Here is a 23,787-nt window from a genome sequence, read left to right on the forward strand (position 1 = left end):
GTAAGTTCAGGGACATCCTAAAATTAACTGAATAGAAAGGTTTGCTTCTTACAGGAGGAAACATCAGGCATTGATTTGACAGATGCTATCTGATGAAAACAACCAACCTTCAAAAATAGATCCAAAGATGCCACAGCTGAAAAGAGACAGAATTCTTCTTGCCTCGCCTGCAGTGTTTATATTATACGTACAACAAAATCTCTGCATCAGAACTGGGATATTGAGGCTTGTATTAGGAGTCTAACAAAACAAACAAGTTGTCCAACACTTTATATTATAGTTGGATAACTTATTTGTTTTTATTAGACGAATAATACAAACCTCAAAAGTTTTGTTCTAATGCAGAGATTTTGTTGTGCATTCTCTGTCATCAAAAATACAGTGTTTTGCATGCATGAAGTCCTGATGTACAGTAATGAATTTTTACATCAAAATACATTAAATAGTACATTTACCTATTTTAAGGCCTCTGAGAAGGCAGGGTTATCCGAGTCATAATTTTCAGCAACGTCTCAGTGTCAAATATTTGTTAGGAACTCCCAAGGCTTAATGTTGTTTTTACACTGGTGATTTCCTCACTGGCGATTAATCCTGGGATAGTCACCCGAAATATCCAGATTCCCTTGAGATCTCCTCACAGCCAAACCATGGAAAACAGATCAGTCCCGTTTCTGCCTTATCAGGGGATTTTTCTGGACCTGCTTGTATATGCACCTTTTTGAAAAAACACTCCAATGGGAGCTACACATTTGAGGGTCCATAACTTTGGCCCACATGAACCAAACTTCACTAAACCTGGGGGATGTCATCAGTACAGTCTCCTACTGATACTACCCAGGTTTTGTGAAGTTTGGTCCAGGGAGTCCAAAGCTTTGGACTCCCAAAGGGGGTGCCCCATCCCCCATTGTTTCCAATGGGAGCTAATAGGAGATGGGGTACACATTTGAGGGTCCATAACTTTGGCCCACATGAACCAAACTTCACTAAACCTGGGGGATGTCATCAGTACAGTCTCCTACTGATACTACCCAGGTTTTGTGAAGTTTGGTCCAGGGAGTCCAAAGCTTTGGACTCCCAAAGGGGGTGCCCCATCCCCCATTGTTTCCAATGGGAGCTAATAGGAGATGGGGTACACATTTGAGGGTCCATAACTTTGGCCCCCATGAACCAAACTTCACCAAACCTGGGTGGTATCATCAGGAGGGTCTTCTAAAGATACTCTGAAATTTTGGCGCTGCTAGCTTAACAATTGCACCCCTAACCCTAACCCCCCCCCCCCAAGGGGCAGGGCTAGATGTTTTCACTAGAAACATGCTGCAGTAAGGATGTTGGAACCTGGATGAAAAGGTGCCAATTCTTTTGAAACTTGGTTGTATCTAGATTAAATTTTCAGTGGGAATTCGGTCACTATTAGCTTGTTTTACACTATTATTTTTACACTGTTGGCTAGTTTTAATGCTGATATTTTAGATAGTTTTTGTTTTTTGTGAATTTGCTGTTTTATGAATTTGACTATGTGGGCTACCTCAAGCAGATTACTGGACAGATGGCAGATGTGTTTTATAAATAACTATAGAAAACAAACGGAGAGAGTGGAAATTTGGGGAAAGGCTAACAACCAATGAGATAGTAGGGAGTCAGACTGCCAACTTTTTCTGATCTCTTGCAGCTGTGCCTTCAGTAGCAGTCTTATCTACAAATATTAAATGGTGATATTAGAAAAGTGGGGTGCCACAGGGTTCTGTCCTGGGCCCAGCGCTATTCAATATTTTTATCAACAACTTGGATAATGGAATAGAGGGGGGGGGGGGGAATCTACTATGTCATCTGGCCTCCCGTGGGCACAAGGTGGGGAGGGGAGTAGTCAGACGCCATCCACATTTTAAAATGGGTTCTGTTTTTATATACCGGTAATTGATATTAAATTATGTTTTAATGTTTGTTTTAACCTGTTGTGCACTGCCCTGAGCCCTCAGGGGGAGGGCGGTATATAAAACTAATAATAAAATAAAAAATAAAATAAAATAAAAATGCTAATAAAATTTGCAGATGACACCAAATTAGGAGAGGTAGCTAATACCCCAGTGTCAGAATTCAAAATGACCTAGACAGATTAGACAGCTGGGCCAAAACAAACAAAATGAGTTTCAACAGAGATAAATGTAAGATACGACACTTAGGCAGAAAAAAATGAAATGCACAGATATAGGATGGGTGACACCTGGCTTGACAACACTACATGCGAAAGGGATCTGGGAGTCTTAGTAGACCATAAACTAAATATGAGTCAGCAGTGTGATGCGGCAGCCAAGAAAGCCAATGAGATTCTGGGTTGTATCAATAGGAATATAATGTCAAGATTTAGGGCTGTAATTGTACCTCTCTATTCTGCATTGGTTAGACCTCACCTGGAATATTGTGTACAGTTCTGGGCACAGTTCAGGAGGGATATTGACCGGCTGGAGCAGGTCCAGAGGAGGGCAACCAATATGGCAAAGGGTCCCGAGTCCATGCCCTATGAAGAGAGGCTTAGGGAGATGGGAATGTTTAGTCTGGAGAAGCGTAGGTTAAGGGATGACATGATAGCCGTGTTTAAATATTTGAAGGGATGTCATGTTGAAGAGAGAGCAAGCTTGTTTTCTGCTGCCTCAGAGACTAGGACACTGAGTAATGGATTCAAGGTGAAGGAAAGGAGATTTTACCTAAACATTAGAAAGAACTTCCTGACCATCAGGGCCATTCAACAGTGGAATTCACTGCCTCGGAGAGTGGTGGAGTCTCCTTCTTTGGAGGTTTTTAAACAGAGGCTGGATGAGCATATGTCAGGAGTGTTTTGATTGTGTGTTCCTGCATTGCAGGGGCCCTTGTGGTCTCTTCCAACTCTATGATTCTATGATTGTATGATAATATTCATCTGCCCTGACCTGAATAGCCCAAATCTTGTCTGCTAATCAGGATCAGCTCTAGTTAGTATTTAGATGGGAAACCACAAAGGAATATCAGGGTCACTATGGAGAGTCAATCCACCTCTGAACATCTGTTGCCTTCAAAACACTATGGGGTTGTCATAAATCAGTTGTGACTTGATGGCAAAACAAAAAGAAAAGAGATGTCCATCTCCTTGCTACGAGAAGCTCTGCTAACTAATGGTTAAAATTGGCAATTTGTAATGGTTAAAAATGGCAAATTGCTGGCTGAAATTAATATATTAATGCATTATGGTTGGTCTTTCCATTTCTTGCATTTTCTTACAGTGCTTTTGTTTTGTGGATGGAATCACTTTTGCTACCATGCCCCAAATCCAGGTACAGAAACAACTGCTGGATGGAGACCAGGATCCAAGTACTATAGGAATGGGAGCTTATGGTCCTGCATCTCAGGTACAATGAGGTTTGTTTCAGTACGTATCTAAAAAAGATTTCATGTAGAAAATCTCAAATGCTCAGTCTGGTTTTCTAGAAATCATAGATGCTGTTTTCTGTAGCAGCTCTTTTCCCGTGGTGCTGCAGCAGAACAGCATAAAAATATGTTCCTTTCATTACTGTAGAATATCTATCAGAATTTCTGCCCTATCAAATCCATTAAACCCAAAAGGTCTTTCCTAGTCTTACAAGTAGTAGGAAATGGTTTTGTTTCCTTATCCAAATCTGGTGGCTGCAGTGGTATACCGTTTTGGGATAAACCTTTTGGGTTAAACGCTCACTAATGGAAGAAGCTTTTGTCAGTGAAACAGAATTTTTCAGGCCATTCATCGAAATGCTGCTCCCAGGAGACAGGAAACTCTCAGGAATTAGAAGAAAATCGGGATCTTCAGCACGGAAGCTGGGAAAGGTGGGAATAGATAGAAATAACACACTGACAGAAACATTGGTCTGGATCATCTAACCCGATAGATAAAATTGTTTCCTTTTTTAAATCCATGGAATAATCCACATTCTAGTAAATAACTTTCTGATAATACCATAACTTATGCTTCTTCTATACATATAATTATGATCAGTATTTTTTATACATTAGTATAAATTGATTGTTATATTTACCTGTCACGTGATTAAACGTATGGTATTTTCTATTGTTTATTAGATTTCTGAAGTTCTTCTAGAAAAAATTAAAGACACCCTTATTCAACACATTTTTGACAGTATGAAGCAAGAAGGTCTATCATATGTAGGTAAGCATGAACATTAATTAAGAATGTTCCTTCAGACACTTTTGTGCTATTTCTGGATTGTTTTAAGAATGTTTGCATGAGTAGAAAAGGGTACACATATTCAGAGTTTTGAACATGTTTTTCTTGCATCCTTTATGCAACAGCTTACAATGAGCATTTTATGACTGGAAAACTTGATCTTTCATCAAATCTACCAATTTTACATGTTTCAGTTCATCTTAGTCTAGATGTATGCTGTTTAAGATCTTTAGAGAGCAATCTTAAGCAAGTAAGTCCATTCAAAGATGTTTACTCCTAGGAAAATTTTCTTGAGATTACGCATTAGAATACAATTCTATGAAGAGTTACTACAACCTAAATCCATTATTTTTTTTAAAAAACCATAGCTTACCTCATTATCTGGTTCTTCTCCCCCCCCCTTTTTTTCCCCCAGGTGTGCTGCAAATACATTTAATTCTTACCAAGGATAGTGTGAAAGTCATAAGCTTTAACTGTCATTTTGGTGATCCTCAGTGTCAGGTAAGACAGATAAGTATAGCCAAATTCTATGAGCCATTAAGCCAAAAATAAATATTTTGAGCTAGATGTAATTTGTGCAGTTGTGATATAACATTACACGCTGTGGCATCATCAACTCTCTCAAAAGGGAGGGCTGGTGAGACAACTGCTTGTGCTACATTTATAACAATTGCTATCACCAGGCACGTGATAATCATGTCATACAGTGGTCTTTATGTATACAGTGTTGTATGGGGTAGGCAGTAGCATTGGTAGGACCCTCTAGGTACTCATTGCCAGCGATGTTGTGATTAAAGTGTTGGACTAAGAGACCCAACTTCAGATTCCCACTCAGTTGTGGAACTCACTGGATGGTTAGCCAAACAGGAAGCATTAGAATTAGATGAAGTGATCCCACCAGCATACATGAATAAATAGTTAACAGCACTGTCCCCTGTTACTGCCTATTTGACTTATGTATGGGTCTAGTGGGGTATTTCACTGACACCTACCCACCTGTCCTCTAAGGATGTTACAAAAGGCTGTCCTGTGTTGAACGAGGCCGACTGCACTTTGTTCTGCTATTTTCTGTTTTGCTATCAGTACTTCCTTTCCTACTGACTGCACTCTAAAGCTTTTCTGTAAAAGTACGCACTTCTAAGTATGTGGTTCAGCGTTTTACAGTTCACAGTGAAGTCTATTTGAGGACAAATCACTTCCTGCCATATTCTTAGTATGTGGGGAGTAGGCATGAGAGGTCAGTAAGTTACTCTGAACTACACTTTATTTTAAAATAACACAGACCAGACCAGTATACATCACTAATAAATCTGTTTTAGCAACACAAGCAACTGTGAGGAAATATACTGCATGTCACTCCAAAGTTCACAAACAGGTTGCAAAGAAGTATGTTGAATGTCACCTCGAAATTCATAGAGAGGCTGTGATGAAGTATGCTTCTTTGCAGCCTGTTCGTGAACTTTGGGGTGACATGCAGCATATTTCCTCACAGCCTATCTGTGGACTGAGGGGTTTGTTTTCGCATATGTTGCAGCAGCTTCCTGTAGTTGTCTTTTTCTAATGCAGTGTGTAAAGCGCTTTCTGCGTTTAATTCCTCTTCTCCCTGTAGCGGTTTCAGCAGAAGAAATAGGTTTCAGCAGAAGAAATAGGTTCAGCAGAAGAAATAGGTTCAGCAGAAGAAATAGGTTCGCGTTGTGGAGGGCGGTGTTAGAGTGCATTCGGTGCACCATGGTGAGGGACATGAAACTGCTGATGTTTAACTGTCACCCTTAGAATGTTCGTGCAGCATGTCTGTGGACTGAGGGATTGGTTTGCCATTAGAATGTTCACGTAGATGGCCAGAGATGAGCAGTGAAAACAGTAAATAGGTAATAAATCAGATGGAAGTGAATATTTTGGGAAATCCTTTCTTAGTGAGCACCTGGAGTACGTAAGAACAGATGTGTCAAATTTCATGTGTGTGGCTTCGGTGGTTTTTGAGTTCTGTTGATGAGTCAGTGAGTGGAATTTCATGTTTGTGTGTATATGTGTATGTATATGCATGCATGTATGCATGCATGCATTCATGTGTGTGTGTGTAGTTCTTTGCTCATCTGGGCTAATCATAACAGATTTTTATAATAGCAAATTCTGCTAACTTCAATCTTTTCTGTTTAAATCATTCGTATAAGGTATAACCTCTTTCTTTCTTACTTCTTAGACTTCATTAATTCCTTCTCGTTGCACTTAAACAGTACATTCCATTATTTCTCTGTTTCCAATTGCTTGTTCTCCCCAATATTTCAGGGAATTGGTGCAGAGTTACTCATTCCACCAATATAAAATTTCTTTTTGACTCAAAACATTATATTACTGTTCTAATTAATAATACTGTTCCAAAATATACCTATTAAAATGTCTAAAATATGGTGAAGATATTTAGGAAATAATCATCAGTAGGTTTACTCAAAAATAAGTCCCATGTTATTAAATACGGCTTACTAACAGGAAAGTATCTATAGATCTACAGTCTTTGTTGCTTAAGGCCAGTAGTCACTATTTATCAGTCTAAACTACCACACAGTGTTGGTGTAAGGATGAAATGCACAGAAGGAGACCCATGTATGTTGTGCTGAACTCCTTGCAATATATATTTTTCCTCTCTCTCTCTCTCTCTCTCTCTCTCTCTCTCTCTCTCTCTCTCTCTCTCTCTCTCTCTTTTTGAAGAGCTGTGTAGGCACACATGAATCTCAGCCGCTTGAAAAACAGGCCTGTTGCCCATTGAAAAGCATTGGGTTGACCTGCCCTCTGCAGACTGACCATGGAAAAATTGTTGGTTTGCAGTGGGCAGGTCAGCCCAATGTTTCTCAATGGGAGGTAGTCAGGTCTTCCAAGCAGGTAAGATTCTTGTTTTTGTGTCTTCACAGCTAACAAGATAGCTCATCAAAAAAAAAATTAAAACAGGAAAAGTATATATTTTCAGAATTGACAGGACCTGCTGAGTACAACTATGAACTTTTTGGGCTAAACAGCTGCCCAGGATTGGAACCTGCAGAGGAAACATCCAGGAGCAGTGGATGAGTAGCAGTGGAGAGCAGCAGTGGCGTAGGAGGTTAAGAGCTCGTGTATCTAATCTGGAGGAACCAGGTTTGATTCTCCGCTCTGCCGCCTGAGCTGTGGAGGCTTATCTGGGGAATTCAGATTAGCCTGTACACTCCCACACACGCCAGCTGGGTGACCTTGGGCTAGTCACAGCTTCTCAGAGCTCTTTCAGCCCCACCCACCTCACAGGGTGTTTGTTGTGAGTGGGAAGGGCAAGAAGATTGTAAGCCCCTTTGAGTCTCCTACAGGAGAGAAAGGGGGGATATAAATCCAAACTCCTCCTCTTCTTCCTCTTCCTCTTCCTCTTCCTCCTCCTCTTCTTCTTCCTCTTCTTCTTCTTCTTCTTCTTTATCCTGGGGTAACCTTCAGCAAATAGTGGCAGGGAAAATCCCTTCAGCTTCACACAAAATTTTGGGCACAAGCTGAGGGTGAACCTGAAAACTGCCTCTTTTCCTCTCTGATGCCTTTGCTGTCTGGAAAGCACACCAGTAGCCGTGTCTTTTTAAGTCATCCCCTGGATTGGGTGCGCGGAATGAAAAGGGACAGTCCCACAGATGTCTTTTTTTGTGCTGTGTGGAACAGTCCTTTGTCAACCTCCTGGCTACCAGGTACTCATCATGTCTAGAAGGTTCACATTTGTGAAGCTTCTGCTGCTCACATTGGTGTCATTTCCCCTGGAGGACTGTTCAGGACTTTTGGGTTTTGACACAGCAATTGTGAGATTGCTACAGCACAGTTAATATATAATAATCTATAACCACAATGTACTAATTCCTCTCAATTCCTATTTTTGATCATAGAAATGTAAGAGAGTTGCTTCTGTCTATTTCTGCAGGTAGTTCTTCCACTTCTTAAAAGTGATCTTTATGAAATAATACAAGACACCATTAATGGAAAGCTCCATGATTCCACATTGGTTTGGGCAGATGATTGTACTGCTGTATCAGTTGTCATGGCAAGTGAAGGCTATCCAGAATGTTATATGGAAGGCGGGGAGATCACTGGTAATTTTTAAAACTATTACCAATGCTATTACAAGATAGTCAATACTCTCATGTTGATGGTGATTTTTCATTGTAATGGGAAATATTACATGTGCTACCTCTACTTTGTAATTACTTACTACAATTTGTTAAGCCTAAGGACACCTATAAAAATTTGAGAACACTGAGTAGGTTCAAAACAAATTGGCTATCATGTGGCTAGGGCCAGTCACAAAATATTGGAAGTTTCTAAACCAAGCATCCTCCTTGGATGGAGGCAGCTGTTTCCAAAAGGGTACTCATCATAGACGCAAAAAAATGACTCTTTGCTTTGGAGAAGCAAGAAGTAGGCTCCAGAAAACACACATGCAGGTGCCATGGTACATCTGGCTCCACGTGTGGGATAACTAGTTTTAGCAAGAAACCTTAGGATAAAGTGCAAAGCACAAGATGCAGTGGCGTATCTGCCTAGGGACAAGGGGTACCCCTTGTCCCCGGGCGCCACTCTTCTGGTCACGTGGGGGGTGCAAAATCGGGCCCCCATGTGTCCAGGAAGTCCTGCTGTCTCATCGTTTTCACGTGCCTCGACCCCCTCGACCACGAGGCAGCCTGCTGCCTCCAAGCACCCTCAACCCCACCCAGGACTCCCCCCTCCCTCCCCCCCCTGCCGGCTTGGCTCCCAGCCGGCAGCCTGCAGTCTCTTCTGACCTCCCCTCTGGGCAGGCCAGAAGAGACTGCAGTGCTGGCCTCGGAGACTTGCTTTTATAACCACTGAGGCTGGGGGTTGGGCTTGGGGAGCAGGAAGTCTCACCCCTTCCTGCTCCCCAAGCCCCACCCCCGGCCTCAGTGCTTATAAAAAAAGGTCTCCGAGGCCGGGACTGCAGTCTCTTCTGGCCTGCCTGGAGGGGAGGTCAGAAGAGACTGCATGCTGCTGGCCAGCCCAGCCAGCAGGGGGAGTGGGGGGGACAGGTGGGCACCATAGATCTTGCCCATGTCCATGGTGACATGGGCGGGTTCGAGGGCACTAGGGTGGCGCCTGGGGGCATCAGGGGGAGAGCTGGGGTGATGGGGGGCAGAGCCTGGGGGGCATCCTGGAGACAATTTCTCTCCGGGCGCCATTTACTCCTGGCATGCCTCTGACAAGATGTGAGGATTATGGTCAGAGGTGGGATCCAACCAGTTCTCATCACTTCTCTAGACATGGTTACTAATTTTTTCTGAGTGCTGAGAAGGGGTTACTAAAGCAACCTCCCTGCCCAATAGGGACTGGAGGTGCATGTGTGCAGCGGCACCACTGTTTGAATCCCACCACCATCAGAACCTGTTATTAAAATTTTTGGATTCCACCACTGATTATGGTGAAGTGTGGTTTCAACAATTTGAACTGATGGGTGGAATTAAGAGACTCGGGAAAAGCAGTTGGAACTAAGACCTGGGATAATTAAGACTGAAAGCTTCTGTTAACTGTTAACTGTTCTAATAGTCCATATTGTTAGCTGTAAGTAAACCTGTTTTAAACCACTGCAGTCATCCTGCCATCTATCAAGGGTCACCTGGCTGTGACAGCTGCCACCCCAATGATCATTGGGATTTAACTGGCTGATCTGGCTGGTGAGACTGGTGTACCCTACCTCCTGCACTGTCCCATGTGCATCCCTCCTGCAGCTACGTGATCGATGGAAGAAAATGACCATCCCAGACAGAGTTTAACACAGAATTTTTCCAGTAAAAAGTTAAGACCCAGTGATCAGGAAACATAGGAATTAGTAACAGAACTGCTTGCACCTAAGTAATTTTCTCTAAAATGTATCATTCAACATTTTTTCCTTCAATTTTTATAGGGCTACTTCAAGCAAGAGAGCTAGTCCTGGAGGTCTTCCATGGGGACACCACCGTAAAAGACGATAAAGTGGTGATTAATGGAGGCAGAGTTCTTACTGTAACAGCTCTTAAGAATGACCTCACGTCAGCACTGGAAGCTGCCTACAAAGGACTATCAGCCATTTATTTCCAGGGTGCAGTTTACAGAAAAGATGTTGGTTATCAGGCCATTCAGTTCCTCAGGGAGTCTGTGTATGTAAACAAAGGCACTTATAGATGACTTGTGCTAACCCAACATTTATTATTTTGCCCTCAAATTTCTGACTACCACCATCTTAGGAGGAAACTGTCCACATGGCAACAATTGTATATTTCTATTTTAGGAGGCTATCCTATGAAGACAAAATGGCAGATTCTATAGTGTGCAGTGCTTTCGTTCACCCAACTAAACTACTACCTACAAATGGCTCCAAATCAGGTAAGGATAGGATAGATCAGCTAATTGCCTTAGTACAGTGATGGCGAACCTTTTAGAGACTGAGTGCCGGGGGCGGAGCAAGGGGAAACTACACCTGGGGCACGTGTGCACCCTGTGCCCCTTCCACGCCCCTGCCCTGGAATGCCCGCGAAATGTCCCAAAACACCCCCGCCCCGCCCCAGAACACCCTCGCCACACCCTCGCCACACCCCCACACCCTCGCCACACCCCCACATCCAGTATGTCACACACCCCTCGCCTCCTTGGTGCTATGCCACTGCCAAGTGCCCAAACTGGGGCGACAGCTCGCGTGCCCACAAAGAGGGCTCTGAGTGTCACCTCTGGCACTGGTGCCATAGGTTCGCCACCACTGCCCTAGTATTTGGAAGAAATCTTTTATTTTTCAGGTTTCCCTAAAAAGAATCACATAAATGCACAACAAGCAGCAGGAAAATTACTTATTAGTAGTGCCCCGCCAAACAGCTTTCAATGTTACACTGTTTACATTCATCCTGAAAGTTTGCAGAAATTATTTCTATACAGCTATGGTGCTTACGATTTGCTTTATACTGACACAGCCAGAAGCTTGCAGAGGGAAAGCTTTTCTGTAGAAATGACAACATAACGTCTTTTGTTCTAGCTGCATATATTGTAATAGCACAATAGAATATAGCAAACAGCTGCTGGACTGTAGTATCATATTGCCAATTTGGGTGAATTTGAAACTGGTTGCTCAGCTTTCACTTTGCAACCATGGCAGTGCCTGCTGCTTTTTCCTGGTACTGTTTATTTTAAGAAATAAAGTATCACATTTCCTATAAATCCAAGTATTTTTAAAAAGCAATTGGACCTTTTAACAATTATAACAATCAATCATGAGATTTCACAATATCATCTGGTGGCATGTTTCTAGCTTTTGCAGATTTGCAACAGAAACTGTGAACTGTGTCATTATAACCTCCTTCCCAATAGAAACTTCATATACCCATTTGCCTGTTTTACTTCAGAATTCTTAAGAGAAGAAGAAGAGTTGGATTTATATCCCCCTTTCTCTCCTGTAAGGAGACTCAAAGGGGCTTACAAACTCCTTTCCCTTCCCCTCTCACAACAAACACCCTGTGAGGTAGGTGGGGCTGAGAGAGCTCAGAAGAACTGTGACTAGCCCAAACTGGCATGTGTTGGAGTGTACAGGCTAATCTGAATTCCCCAGATAAGCCTCCACAGCTCAGGCAGCAGAGTGGGGAATCACACTCAATTCCTCCAGATTAGAGTACACCTGCTCTCAACCACTACGCCACTCTTAACCACTACGCCACTGCTGTTCCTAAGGTTGGTTCAGAAAGTCAAAGTCTTTTCTGTTGAAAACAGCCCTACAGTGTCCAAAGCCACATTTGCACACGTTATGTGTGACTCAGGGCTGGATATAGTTGCAACATCTTGACAGCAACTTTTGCAACCTGACAATATATTGTTCATCTATCACAATCACACAAATTGGTTCTGGTTGGTTTAGGGCCTGGAAGTCTCCTAGAATTATAATAAATCTCTAGATGCTAATGCCTATTAAAAGTTTCTGAAATCTGAAATCTAATCTCTAGATGACAGTGATCTGCTCCCATGGGAAACATGGGAAGGTGAACTCCATGCAACTAAATCCTGTTGAGGTCCAAATCCTGCCCTCGCCAGTCTCAACTCTGCTGTCTTCAGGAATTTCTCAGCATGGTGTTGGCAATCATAGGTTGGCTGGATTGTATCACTGGATGGTGCAAACTGCAGCATCCATTGGCGTACATCACATGGATAAAAGTTTAAATGTTTCATCTGAAGTTCAAGGGTACATTCAACCATGTATGGTCACCAGTAAATATGAGCAACATTGAGGGGTGACTTATATTTCAAAAACAGCTGGCAGATTTAAGCATGACAGCTGGATGTGGATTGCTTCACAACCCTCCAAAGAAAATATTTTCAGAAGATGCAACTCATATATTCATTTACAAGTTATTAAGTGATAAGATACCATGATATCAAATTTGTCCAGTGTTGTATATGTATGTTCGAATAATTCCTAAGGGTGCTATCTCTGGGTTGGGAAATTCCTGGAGATCTGGGGGTGGAGCTTGGGGAGGGCAGTGTTTCGGAAAAGGAAGGATCTCTGCAGGGTATCATGCCATCGACTCTACCCTCCAAAGCAGCAATTTTATCCAAGGAAGCTGATCTCTGAAGTGTGGAGATCAGGCCATGGTGGCAAACCTATGGCACTCCAGATGTTCATGAACTACAAATCCCATCAGCCCCTGCCAGCATGGCCACCACCACTGAGATCAGGTATAATTCTAGCAGATCACCACTAGGCCTAACGTGGAGATTGGCAACCCTAATAATTTCTCTGATGTTTGAGAATTTAGAAGAATACCATTTCATTCAAATAGATGTGTGACAAAATCCTACAGTCTCCCTCTTGAAGGACCCTTTTCTTCATCTCACTTAAGCTACAGGCTTGATGTCTGTATCTCCTTCACAGGCAGCCATACAGGGGGTGTTCCTGGACTGTTTGATTTAAGAGCATCTGGGTATAGTGATCCTATTTTGATATCACAAATGAAAGGCATTGGGACAAAATTGAAGGTAAGTTTGAGGTTTGTTCATAACTTGTGATAATTGTACGTTGTAGCATCATAAATCTGTACTGGCCAAATCATGGTAGAATGGCCTTTCCCTAAATGTACACCTGGTCTATGCTTATTAAGTTATCAAACTTGTGTATGTTTTAAGCTTCATAACATGCAGTTCCTTCAGATTTAGCCTATATAACTTGCAGCCCAACACAATGACTGTAGTTTATGTGCCATGCACAAGTATCTATTGGGATTTCAGTCAATATTCTTTATTGCTGCTTGCCTGGAATTGCAAAAATAGGAGAAAGGAGGAAGGATTTCAAAGCACCTGGTAGTCCACAAAGCTGAAGGTGGTTCTTGGGTTCTAGGCCCTTATTTTCAATCTACCACAAATATTCATGATACTTAAACACCTCTGCACTACAAAGTAAGCTTTGGATGACTCCAAATCATACTTCCCTGGACCAGGGCTGCCAAGCTTTTATTTGGGGCAGGGGACCCCCACCCCCACCACAGGCGCTGTCACCTCCTGCCACTCCAGGTGGTTGTGCTGGGTTTAAAAAAAACAGAACTGGCAGTGTTGGTGGTGTGACAACATCATTTATAGGGAAGACCCCGAAGTGATTGCAGGTACCTTTTACTGGGATATGTGCTTAATGTAGCAGAGTTTTCCCAGCCATAGAAGTGTGATATCGAGTGCTGTAAATAAATCTCCCAAGAAGTACATTGCAAAAAGTAAAACTTACATTTATTCAAGTAGATTCTGTTCACATTCAGGGCTGCAGTCAAAAGGAAGAAAGAGAAACCTAATCTAAAGAGTGCTTTTCCCTGTCACAAATGGCCAGCTAATCTGGCATCTTGTCTATTCAGTTATGAGGTATTGTTTCTAAAAAAGAGAGCTGTAGATTCTTGTGGATCAATGAAGATCCATGTGGAGAGTGGCAAGAGCTCTACACACACAGATAGAGGAGAAGGCATCTCCCATGTTAGGACAAAGAGAAGGACATCCCATTCAAGAAGCTAACACTTATACACACTTAGAGTGATATAGCATCTCCTAATGTTCAGGCATGCTCAGTCCAACACTTCTTGGAATCACAGGAAATTTGTGGTGATTCCTAGATCTACTTACCATCACTTCTGGGTTTTCCCTGGAAGTGATATCATCATGCTGGCAGTGATGCTCCCCTCTACCATGTCCCTACCTCAAGCCCTTTCACCAGTTGCCAGCCTCAAACTGGCAACCCTGCCCCAGACACCAGGCAACTGTGTTCTGAAAGGGAAGAAGACATATCCTGTTCCTTGGTCAAAAGTCTGGTTTTCATGCTGGCTGTTCCAAAGTGAGGGTTTGTTCCTGTGGTGGGATTCAGCAGGTTCGCACCACTTCAGCAGAACTGGTTGTTAAAATGGTGCTTGTAAACAACCAGCTGTTAAATTATTTGAATACCACCACCGGAATCGGTTGTTAAATTATTTGAATCCCACCACTGGTTTGTTCCCTGGAGAACTGAAGATTAAGTAACTAGGAGCAGCTGAGCAGTTTTGGACCCCCACAAATCATACATCCCCAGAACTGATTTTTGGGACCCAGGTCAAGGTCTGATTTTTGCATTAAGTACTTCAGTGGGAATAGGAGGCAAGGCAGCACACCATACCCAATCTCATAAGATTCTGGGAAGCTAGGCAGACTCAGTACTTGGAAGGGGACTACCAAGGAAGACTATGCAGAAGAAGATAGTGGCAAACTGCCTCTACTCACTTGCCTTGAAAGCTTCTTGCTGGGGTTTGTGTAAGTTGGCTGCAACTTGATGGCACTTTATACACACACTTCAGTCGGGTGTCCCCAGAAATCTCATAGGTTTTTAATGGTAACAACTGCAGAGTAAGTAACTGGGAACAGTTTGAGCATCCCAAATCACACATTCCCCACCCATCCCTTCTACCCTGCAAGGTAATTTGTATATTAGAAGAAAAGACCCACTGCCAATTTCAGAATGGTTTAAAAATCTGGACAATTGCTGAGATGACTATATTGATGTATAGTAGAAGAGATCCACTAGGAAATAACATAAATATGCTGGAAAATTGTTGATGTCTATCACAAGAAGACATTTTTAAATGCTGTAGAGTCTTAGGTTTGTAGTAAACAAATCATAGCATGCACTGGATGTCATATGAATAAATCTCCAATTATCTTGCTTTATAGGTGGCCCAGTTGTGCAGTAAGCATGACAAGGTTGGCCAGGACTTGGTTGCCATGTGTGTCAATGATCTCCTGTGTCAGGGAGCTGAACCCCTCTTCTTCCTTGACTATTGCATCTGTGGGAAACTGGATGATGGAGTGGCTCAGACAATCACAGAGGGGATAGCTGAAGCTTGTAAACTGGCAGGATGTGCTATACTGGGTATGGTCACTTGTATTCTTTATGGAGTTAAAATTGTTTCTTTGTGTCCCAGTTGTTATAACCTTTAGTGGTAGTAGTACAAAAACTTGCTCTGACCTGAATACCAGGGTTGTGACATGGAGGAAGGCAATAGCAAACCACCTCTGAATGTCTCTTGCCTTGAAAATCCCACCAGGGGGCACCGTAAGTCAAAAGTGATTTGAGATTTTTTTTTTTTTTTAAAGATGCAAAATCCAGACTCTTAAATCTGAACGTGGATGACAGGACCAAGACTTCAGTAATATAGGCTAGTTGAGGAAATCTAATTAATTTCTGTATGAATCTCATAGATCTGAGTGTAAGGTATAACTGTGTCACATACTGTGTATGCACATTGAGCAGCCCTTGGGCCTGTCCTAAGTTGTTCTCCTACTGGTCATTTACGATCAGCTTCTGTTTGTTTCTATACAGTCAGACATTAGGAATAACTTTCAGATGTACTCTAGTTCATATTTTATGATTTATGGGTAATATCTGTGTTTGTAATTGAACAAAAGAACTAACCTTAGCAACATGAAGCATATTTGTATGAAAGCAAAATCCATTGAATTAGTATTAATTCTTAGAAATAATGCATGGATAATCTTTACAAACTGTTGTGATCTTTTTTCTCTGTCACAGGAAGAGACACCAGTGAAATGGCTGGTATGTGTTCACCTGGAGAGTACAACCTTATTGGCTTTGCAGTTGGTGCCGTGGAACGAGGAATGAAGCTTCCTCAGCAGGAGAGAATTGTTGATGGAGATGTTCTAGTGGGAATAGCTTCTTCCGGTCTTCATACTCAAGGATTCAGCTTTGTGAAGAAAATTATTTTAACGTCTTCCCTGCACTATTTCTCTCCAGTTTCTGGTGACTGTGGTGCCCAGACTTTAGGTAATGGACATCGTCCTTCTTAATTCATGGAAAGGAATATTGATTAGCAAATGTTCAAAATTAAAACTTGATTTTCCTATTTGTTTCTGTCTGGTTTTAAATGAATGGCCCATTTGTTAACTTTATGTCCTTATTTTAATTTCAATCACATATATTCCAAAATACCTTTGGTACAAGCTTAGTGTTATCTATGTTGTTTCTCAAAAAAATAGAGGAATCTTGCTGTAAAGTTCTACTAATGATTTTATCTTCTGTTTATGTTAATTTGTCATACATTTGCAGGAGAACAGTTGCTAACCCCATCCAAAATCTATACTAAAACCCTGTTGCCTGTACTTCGGTCAGGAAATGTAAAAGCCTTCATCCATATTGCTGAAGGAGGATTACTGGGAAGATTCTCCCATATCCTCCCTGAACAATTTGATGTAATTCTGGGTAAGTAGGAAAAAATCATGTATATTATTTACATACTGCTAATATAGACCCAATTTTGTAGTCAGTAATATAATTGTGAAAACTCATTTTCAAATTTAGAGGAGTGCAATAAGTTGGAGCTGATATACCTCTTAGTTAGCAAGTATTTTTACTTGTGACATGCACTGAAAGGGCGTAGATGTCAAGTACTCTCTTCCAGGCCCATCGTCTATCAGCAAATCTCACCATTTCGTGCCACCTGATTTGTAAGAAATTAAAGAGGACAGAGAAACATTGTATAAAAGACCCACACCCAGTTAGATGGATAATTTTTCTCTTATTTCCACTTCTCAGTTTTACTGTCTCCAGGGCCGTACCAGCATAGGGACAAGGGAATACCCATGTCCCCAGGCACATGCCTTTCGGTCACGTAGGGATGCCCCAGATGCCCTCCCACGTGACAAATTGGCGTCCACCTGCCACAGCGCCACCAGGCCCTGGGGAAAGCAGGAGCTAGCCTCCAGGGACACGTGGGGGGCAGGGTGTCACAGCCGGCGGCAGCAGCATTCCACCCCTCCCCCTGGGCTCCCTGCAGCCCAGTTTCTGCCTTCCTCAAAAGACTGGGGCTGAAGCAGTCCATTAGAAATAGGACAATTTGCCTGGTTACTCAGGGGGGTTTCTGTGGTGATCTAGAATATTGACAGTCAATTCAGAGAATCACCAGAGTCTGAGCTGTGCTGTTCTGTAGTCAACTGAGTGTTTAAATATTCAATCTATATCAGACAACTGCTATTGTAACAGATTTGCTAACCCAGTTCCTGAAATCCTATTCTCTTCTGGACTATTAAATTTTTCCTATCAATCCCTCTTTGAGTCCTGCCTGGTGTGCACATCACTGTCCCCTGCTAGAAACCCTTGTCCTCTAGCAGGAAAGACAAATACCTGGACTTGTTGCTATCTCCATGGAGCCTGATTGTGAAACAACCCATCAGAAAGGCATGGCTTCTTAATTTCCCCGCCAAGTCCCAGTATATGACAGAAAACACCAGTGGGACAGTTGTGTTAGCCTATTGAAGCAAAACAAAAGTCCAATGACATTGGGGAAACTCATGTTTATTCCAGTGTGAGCGTTTGTGGGGCAGCTCACTTCTTCAGGTAGAAGGGGAAGGAAGACTAGAATGCTCTTGTAAAAGGAGGTTTCTACTTTTATTCGTGTGTTTGGGTGTGGCTTATTTGCAGTGTGGCTTTTTTTTCTGGATTATTTCCAGCGTTGCTCATGAGAGGTAGTGAAGAAAGAATGACCCTATGCAGGGTCCACTGTAGGGAGAGAACTGCGACTAATCTATTTTGGCTGCAGAAGGCTTATGCTGTCACCTCCAAATTCATTTTTTAAAGATGCTCGTAACTGGAAGATTCCTGACGTCTTTTCTTGGCTGCAAGAAGAGGGAGGCCTTTCAGAAATGGAGATGGCTCAAATGTTCAACTGTGGGATTGGTGCTGTGCTGGTGGTACAGAAGGAGCTGGCCAAAAGGGTTTTGAAGGATGTACAAAAAGGCGAAGATGCATGGTTGATTGGGAAAGTCATTCGCCACCGTGCAGGTTACTGAATGTCCTAAGCAGAAATGATTACCAAATCTAACAATGACTCTCATCGGTGTTAAATTGCTTGTATTACATTTGTGGAGCTCTGCTATTTAATTTGCATAGATCAAGGAGAAACCCATTACCTTGTAAATATGGCTTTCTTCAAAGTATTGAAATGTTTCTTGCAATGTTCTTAAATCTTAGAATGGTGTGCATGGTATTCATGGCATCCCAGGGCAAGTTCATGGTATTCATGGCATCCCAGGGCAAGCTCAGCTTGATTGCTATGGAGAACGCAAACCTAGATTTAGCTGCTGCTGGAAAAGTGAATCATTGCTCACATAAGGTCTATTCTCCACATTAGATGTTTTCTCCTTCCCACCCATCTTGATGGATCTTGCAGTTTGTCATCTGCAGCACTAGGCAGCTTCTTCTTAACTTAAATCTCATGTATAATTGAAAACGTGCCAACCATTTTCAGTTCTAGGGCTGCAGGATCATCTGCCTCGTGCCTTCTTGTGGAATCTTGGAATCCTTTCATACTGAGATGGTTCCTGAGTAGCCCCTTCTGCTGCTGCTTCAAATGCAGAGGCTTTCACAGTGGCAATGAACCTGCAGACACTAGTTGCCCTTGTACTTGCCTTGCCTTGCCTCAGTCCCTTTCAGCTACCATTCTCTCTCTAGCGAAAGGGTTATTTTTTTCTTAAATGGGAATTAGTCGATCACTGTTGCATAATAGTGTTATAATGAGTCAGTGGCATAATATACTAATTCCCACTTTAAAAAAATTAAAATTCTAGCCCTTTTGTTGTGGAGTTACAAAGGAAATGTGCACCATTCATTTTTAATGGATGCTGGGAACTAGTAGATCATGACAATGAGCTGTTACAACATTATAATGATACAGTGATCCCTGTTTTAAATAAAAATAAGAAGTAAAAATAAAAGTAAAATAAAAGGACAAATTAAAATTAAAGGTGATTTCTAGTATGTGACCATGAGGCTAAGGCAAGGAAAATGGTTACCAATAGGGGTGGAACCTGCAAAAATGCACACCTTTCTGTCCAATGCTGTCCAAGGACCATTCTAAAAGCGGGGGCGGGGGAGGGACATTTGACCTGGGCCCAAGGATCAAAGGGGTCCTCAGATTTGGACGCTTGTTAATTTTTCAGCATTGGATATGTTTCACAACTTGCTTTTATGCATATAATATGTGCATTTTAATTATGTATATGGGATTCAAAGGCTGAAAGTAGTCTTCATCTCTCCAGATGTCTGAGAGAGCCTGGGTACGGCTATTGAGAAAAGCATGTGTGCTTTTCTTAATTAAATACATGAAACCAATTCCTGCTTCTCTTCTGCATTTGCTTTAATATATTTCACCAAGAAAAGCAACAAAGTAAATGTGTGTGCACTGTTCACTAGGTTTTAAAGCTCTGGGCTGGGCAGTATCTGGAGATATTGGATGTGGACAGGAGCCTGAGGAGGGCAGGGTTTGGGATGGGGAGGGACTTCCATTGGAAAGGCCATTGAGTCCATCTTTCAAAGCTGTCATTTTCTCCAGCTGAAATGATCTCTGTCACCTGAAGATCAGTTGCCATAGCAGGAGGTCTTCGGCCACCACCTGGAGGTTGGTGACTCTAATAGTTCACAAGGTGTCCTTATTTTCTATTTGGGTATCATATTCAAGCACTACATGCAAAGTAAGAACAGATCTTTAGGGGAATGTAGGTCCAAGTCAATTAAATTTAAGTATTATTTTCTGCCAATGTTATTTGCTGGTTTATCATGGGGATGGAGTCAGAAGTTATAACTAAGCAAACCTTCAACAGCTGCTATATTTTAAACATGTTCATCTAACCACCTTACATTTCTTTAAAGGGTATCCTCAGGTAGAAATCAAGAATCTTCTAGAAGTGTTGCTGCAAAATAGATCCCCATTTCTTCAGACTGTTTCTGATGGGAATAGTCTTCTCCAGGTCACCTGCACAAAAAGAAAGGTGAAAGTAGCTGTTCTAATCTCTGGAACAGGTGAGACTACCATTTTCTTATAGGCTCAAACCCTTTCTGCAGTGGCAAGCACCAATTGCCCTAAGACTTGATTATTTCCTTTACTTTCCCTTAATACTTTTAGAATCCTCAAATTCTTTTTTGCTTACTTTAAATTGCATTTGTTTTGCCAGAAACTGTGTTCCATTCTGTTCACCTCATTTGGATAAACCTTTCCCTTTTTAAAGGAAGCCTTTCTGCCTTAATGTCTTTCTTGATTTGGCTTTTTAAACCCATAGAACAGTTTGGATTTATATCCCCCCTTTCTCTCCTATAAGGAGAATCAAAGGGGTTTACAATCTCCTTTCCCTTCCCCCCCCCCCCGCCACAACAAACACCCTGTGAGGTGGGTGGGGCTGAGAGAGCTCCAAAGAACTGTGACTAGCCCAAGGTCACCCAGCTGGCATGTGTTGGAGTGCACAGGCTAATCTAGTTCACCAGATAAGCTTCCACAGCTCAAGTGGCAGAGCGGGGAATCAAACCCAGTTCTACAGATTAGAGTGCACCTGCTCGTAACCACTACACCACATACATACATTTATAATTGGTGATACCTTTCATAACTGAAAGTATGCATTCTGTCTGTGAATAAAATAGATGTTACTTCATATGGAATGTAAAAGGCTGACAAGGCAGGTGAGGTGATTTAGTATTCATGAATATTTTCAGCATATGCTATAATTTTCTATTTTGGGGCACAAATTCTCTGGGTTTCCTACAAGCCAGCTATGTTGTTGTTAATATTTTTTTACATTTAAGGTACAAACCTTGCAGCACTTCTCACATACTCAAAAGAGCCAGCAAGCTGTGCGCAAGTTGTACTGGTAATTGCCAGCAGATCCGGAGTGGAAGAACTGAAGACTGCAAGCCGAGCTGGTGTCCCTACCCGAGTAAGAACATTCTGGTCATTTCACCTATTCAACCCTCCCCCTCCCCCTCCCCCCCCCCATGCTGTTGAGGTAAACCAGAGAAAGCCTTCACTTGGAATGTTCCTCTTCCATTGCATTACCGGGATGTTAGTTATGATCTAAACATGAGACAATGGTACCAATCAGTTAACAAATATCACCTTTACACGAGACCATCTTCAGCCAGTTTCACTTGTATTCCAGTTAGCCAGGGATGATATGATTGTCTCTGCTACCAACTGAAAAAATTGAGAACCCTAATTAAATATCACTACTTTTGCCATTGTTATGACAAGCTATATGTATTGAGAGGGAGGGCCTGTAGACTGCAGAGTCTGGGACAAGGGTGCAATGCTCAGCCCTGAGATCAATGAAGGTCCCTGTGAGTGGACCCCTTGCTACCTACTTCTGTGATGGCAGCGCATAATGAACTGGGAATTGCTCCTAAATGTATGTCTATCTCTGACTGCTGGAAGAGCTGGACAAGCTTAAAATACTGATTTTCCAACAAAAGTATGTTTTCTTTGTCTATCAAGTGGTTCCTTCAGCTTTTGTTCATGCTGTTGTTTTGGTTCCTGGTGGTTTGGAAGGGGTAGATGAATTTTATGCTTCAATATTCACTTTCATTTTGTAGGTAATTGATCACAAACTGTATGGGAGCCGATCAGAGTATGATGGCACAATAGACACCGTTCTTGAACAGTTCTCCACTGAGTTGATCTGTCTGGCAGGGTTTGTGAGAGTACTGAGTAGCAACTTTCTTAAAAAATGGAATGGTAAGTGACTGGGATGGATTACTATTGTAGGAAGTACTCAGAAGGGGTTTTGGCTCCTGACTGCCAGCAGCATCTATTTGGCAGTGCCTTCCAAAGCCAGGGTCATATGAATGACTAGACTGAGTTCATTAGTTTTTTTTAACCCATGAGCTGTATTATTGGGCCATAGTTTTCTCTATATGCTTTTGCATTTATGAACAGGGATTTTATTTATTGCAGGGAAAATTTTGAGCACATATCCATCACTTTCACCATTAATCAAAGGCAGCCATGCCCACCAACAGGAACCCCCAGCTGCAGACAAAGTTGCTGGCTGCACAGTGTATTTTGTACTTGTAAGTATTTTTCTGCGTAGGCAAAAACTATTCGCCGTGTACACAAATACAATGATGATTATGTGTGCAAACAGTGTGCCTTATCAGCCTGCTGTGTAAAGTAGATGCATTCATAACTTTAGAAAGTTTTGGCGGAATTCAGGTTATGAAATATTGCAATGCGTGTGCCACATTTTGTGCAAAGGAGTCTTCTTCTTAAGGGACATGATTACTTGTGGAAACAGATCCCTGCTTGCTCTTCTCCATAGTCCATTTCAATGCCCTAGCTGTCATCAGAGTATTAATCTGTGATTTATTTAACCTTGTTTTAAGCAACCATTTCTACCTATCAGTTGTTATCCCATCTTTTACCCAGCTGTACCATACCCGAAAACTGCTCTCAATCACATCTGCAGTCCTTTGAAACTTTGGAGTTCCAAAGAGTTCCCGCCTTTCACGTTATAAGTGAAAGCTCTTCTAATCTCCTTGAGCCCCAATTTCAGACCTGCTGCAGACACGCCCCACCTCCCCTTCAAGCTTCTTTTGTTTTTCTATTGCTCATCATATAGCTCACTCAACATCATTTTATTAAATCTTTTCTCTTTCTCTCTCAGGAAGACTCTAGTCTTGAAGCAGTAATTGTACGAGAGCCTGCCTCCATAAAAGCAGAGGACACCCAGGAGACTGTCTTAGAAAAGGTCAAAGAAGCAGAGGGCCGAGCATTTCCCATTGCTTTGCAGCTAGTTGCCAGTGGGATGGTGAAACTAGGTGCTGATAAGAAAACATGCTGGAAACGAGAAAGTTGGCTGCTAATCCAGCAGAATGAAAAGCAAGGTTGTTCTTCCTCTCAGTGCAGTGAATAATAAATGCAGTAATAACAATAGTCTAGTTCAGGGGTCTGCAACCTGTGGCTCTCCAGATGTTCATGGACTACAATTTCCATCAATCCCTGCCAGCATGGCCAATTGGCCATGCTGGCAGGGGTTGATGGGAATTGTAGTCCATGAACATCTGGAGAGCCACAGGTTGCAGACCCCTGGTCTAGTTTGCATGCAGAATTCTGGTTTTGATCTGTAACTTACTCCAGCACATCTTATTCTAGCACCCTAATTATAGTGTAGTCCCAAGCAGAATTATATCATTTTAAGTCCATTGAACTCAGTGGGTTTTGAAGAATATTTGGTTTTTAGCCACGGCTGTAGCTGTTAAGTTTCTACTGGAACCAAAATTGTTACTTTAGAACAGGGTGAAGAGA

At 42.1% G+C, this 23,787-nt stretch overlaps 1 protein-coding gene across 1 annotated transcript in view; it reads left to right on the plus strand.

Annotated features, from left to right (window-relative positions):
• Positions 1-23,438, plus strand: part of LOC125431306 (trifunctional purine biosynthetic protein adenosine-3-like) — a 32,822-nt gene extending 9,384 nt beyond the window's left edge. The window contains exons 6-22 of the mRNA XM_048494072.1: positions 3,255-3,380; positions 4,084-4,171; positions 4,605-4,690; positions 8,106-8,274; positions 10,095-10,326; positions 10,458-10,552; positions 10,960-11,070; positions 13,077-13,180; positions 15,377-15,575; positions 16,236-16,487; positions 16,770-16,922; positions 18,297-18,500; positions 20,367-20,516; positions 21,294-21,424; positions 22,077-22,218; positions 22,438-22,553; positions 23,147-23,438. Of these exons, the coding sequence (XP_048350029.1) occupies positions 3,255-3,380; positions 4,084-4,171; positions 4,605-4,690; positions 8,106-8,274; positions 10,095-10,326; positions 10,458-10,552; positions 10,960-11,070; positions 13,077-13,180; positions 15,377-15,575; positions 16,236-16,487; positions 16,770-16,922; positions 18,297-18,500; positions 20,367-20,516; positions 21,294-21,424; positions 22,077-22,218; positions 22,438-22,553; positions 23,147-23,395 (2,607 nt within the window). The 3' untranslated portion in view covers positions 23,396-23,438. The remainder of the gene's footprint in view (positions 1-3,254; positions 3,381-4,083; positions 4,172-4,604; positions 4,691-8,105; positions 8,275-10,094; positions 10,327-10,457; positions 10,553-10,959; positions 11,071-13,076; positions 13,181-15,376; positions 15,576-16,235; positions 16,488-16,769; positions 16,923-18,296; positions 18,501-20,366; positions 20,517-21,293; positions 21,425-22,076; positions 22,219-22,437; positions 22,554-23,146) is intronic.
• The last annotated feature ends 349 nt before the right edge of the window (positions 23,439-23,787 follow it).

The sequence above is a fragment of the Sphaerodactylus townsendi genome, linkage group LG04, assembly GCF_021028975.2.
Source record: "Sphaerodactylus townsendi isolate TG3544 linkage group LG04, MPM_Stown_v2.3, whole genome shotgun sequence".
Lineage (NCBI taxonomy): Eukaryota > Metazoa > Chordata > Lepidosauria > Squamata > Sphaerodactylidae > Sphaerodactylus > Sphaerodactylus townsendi.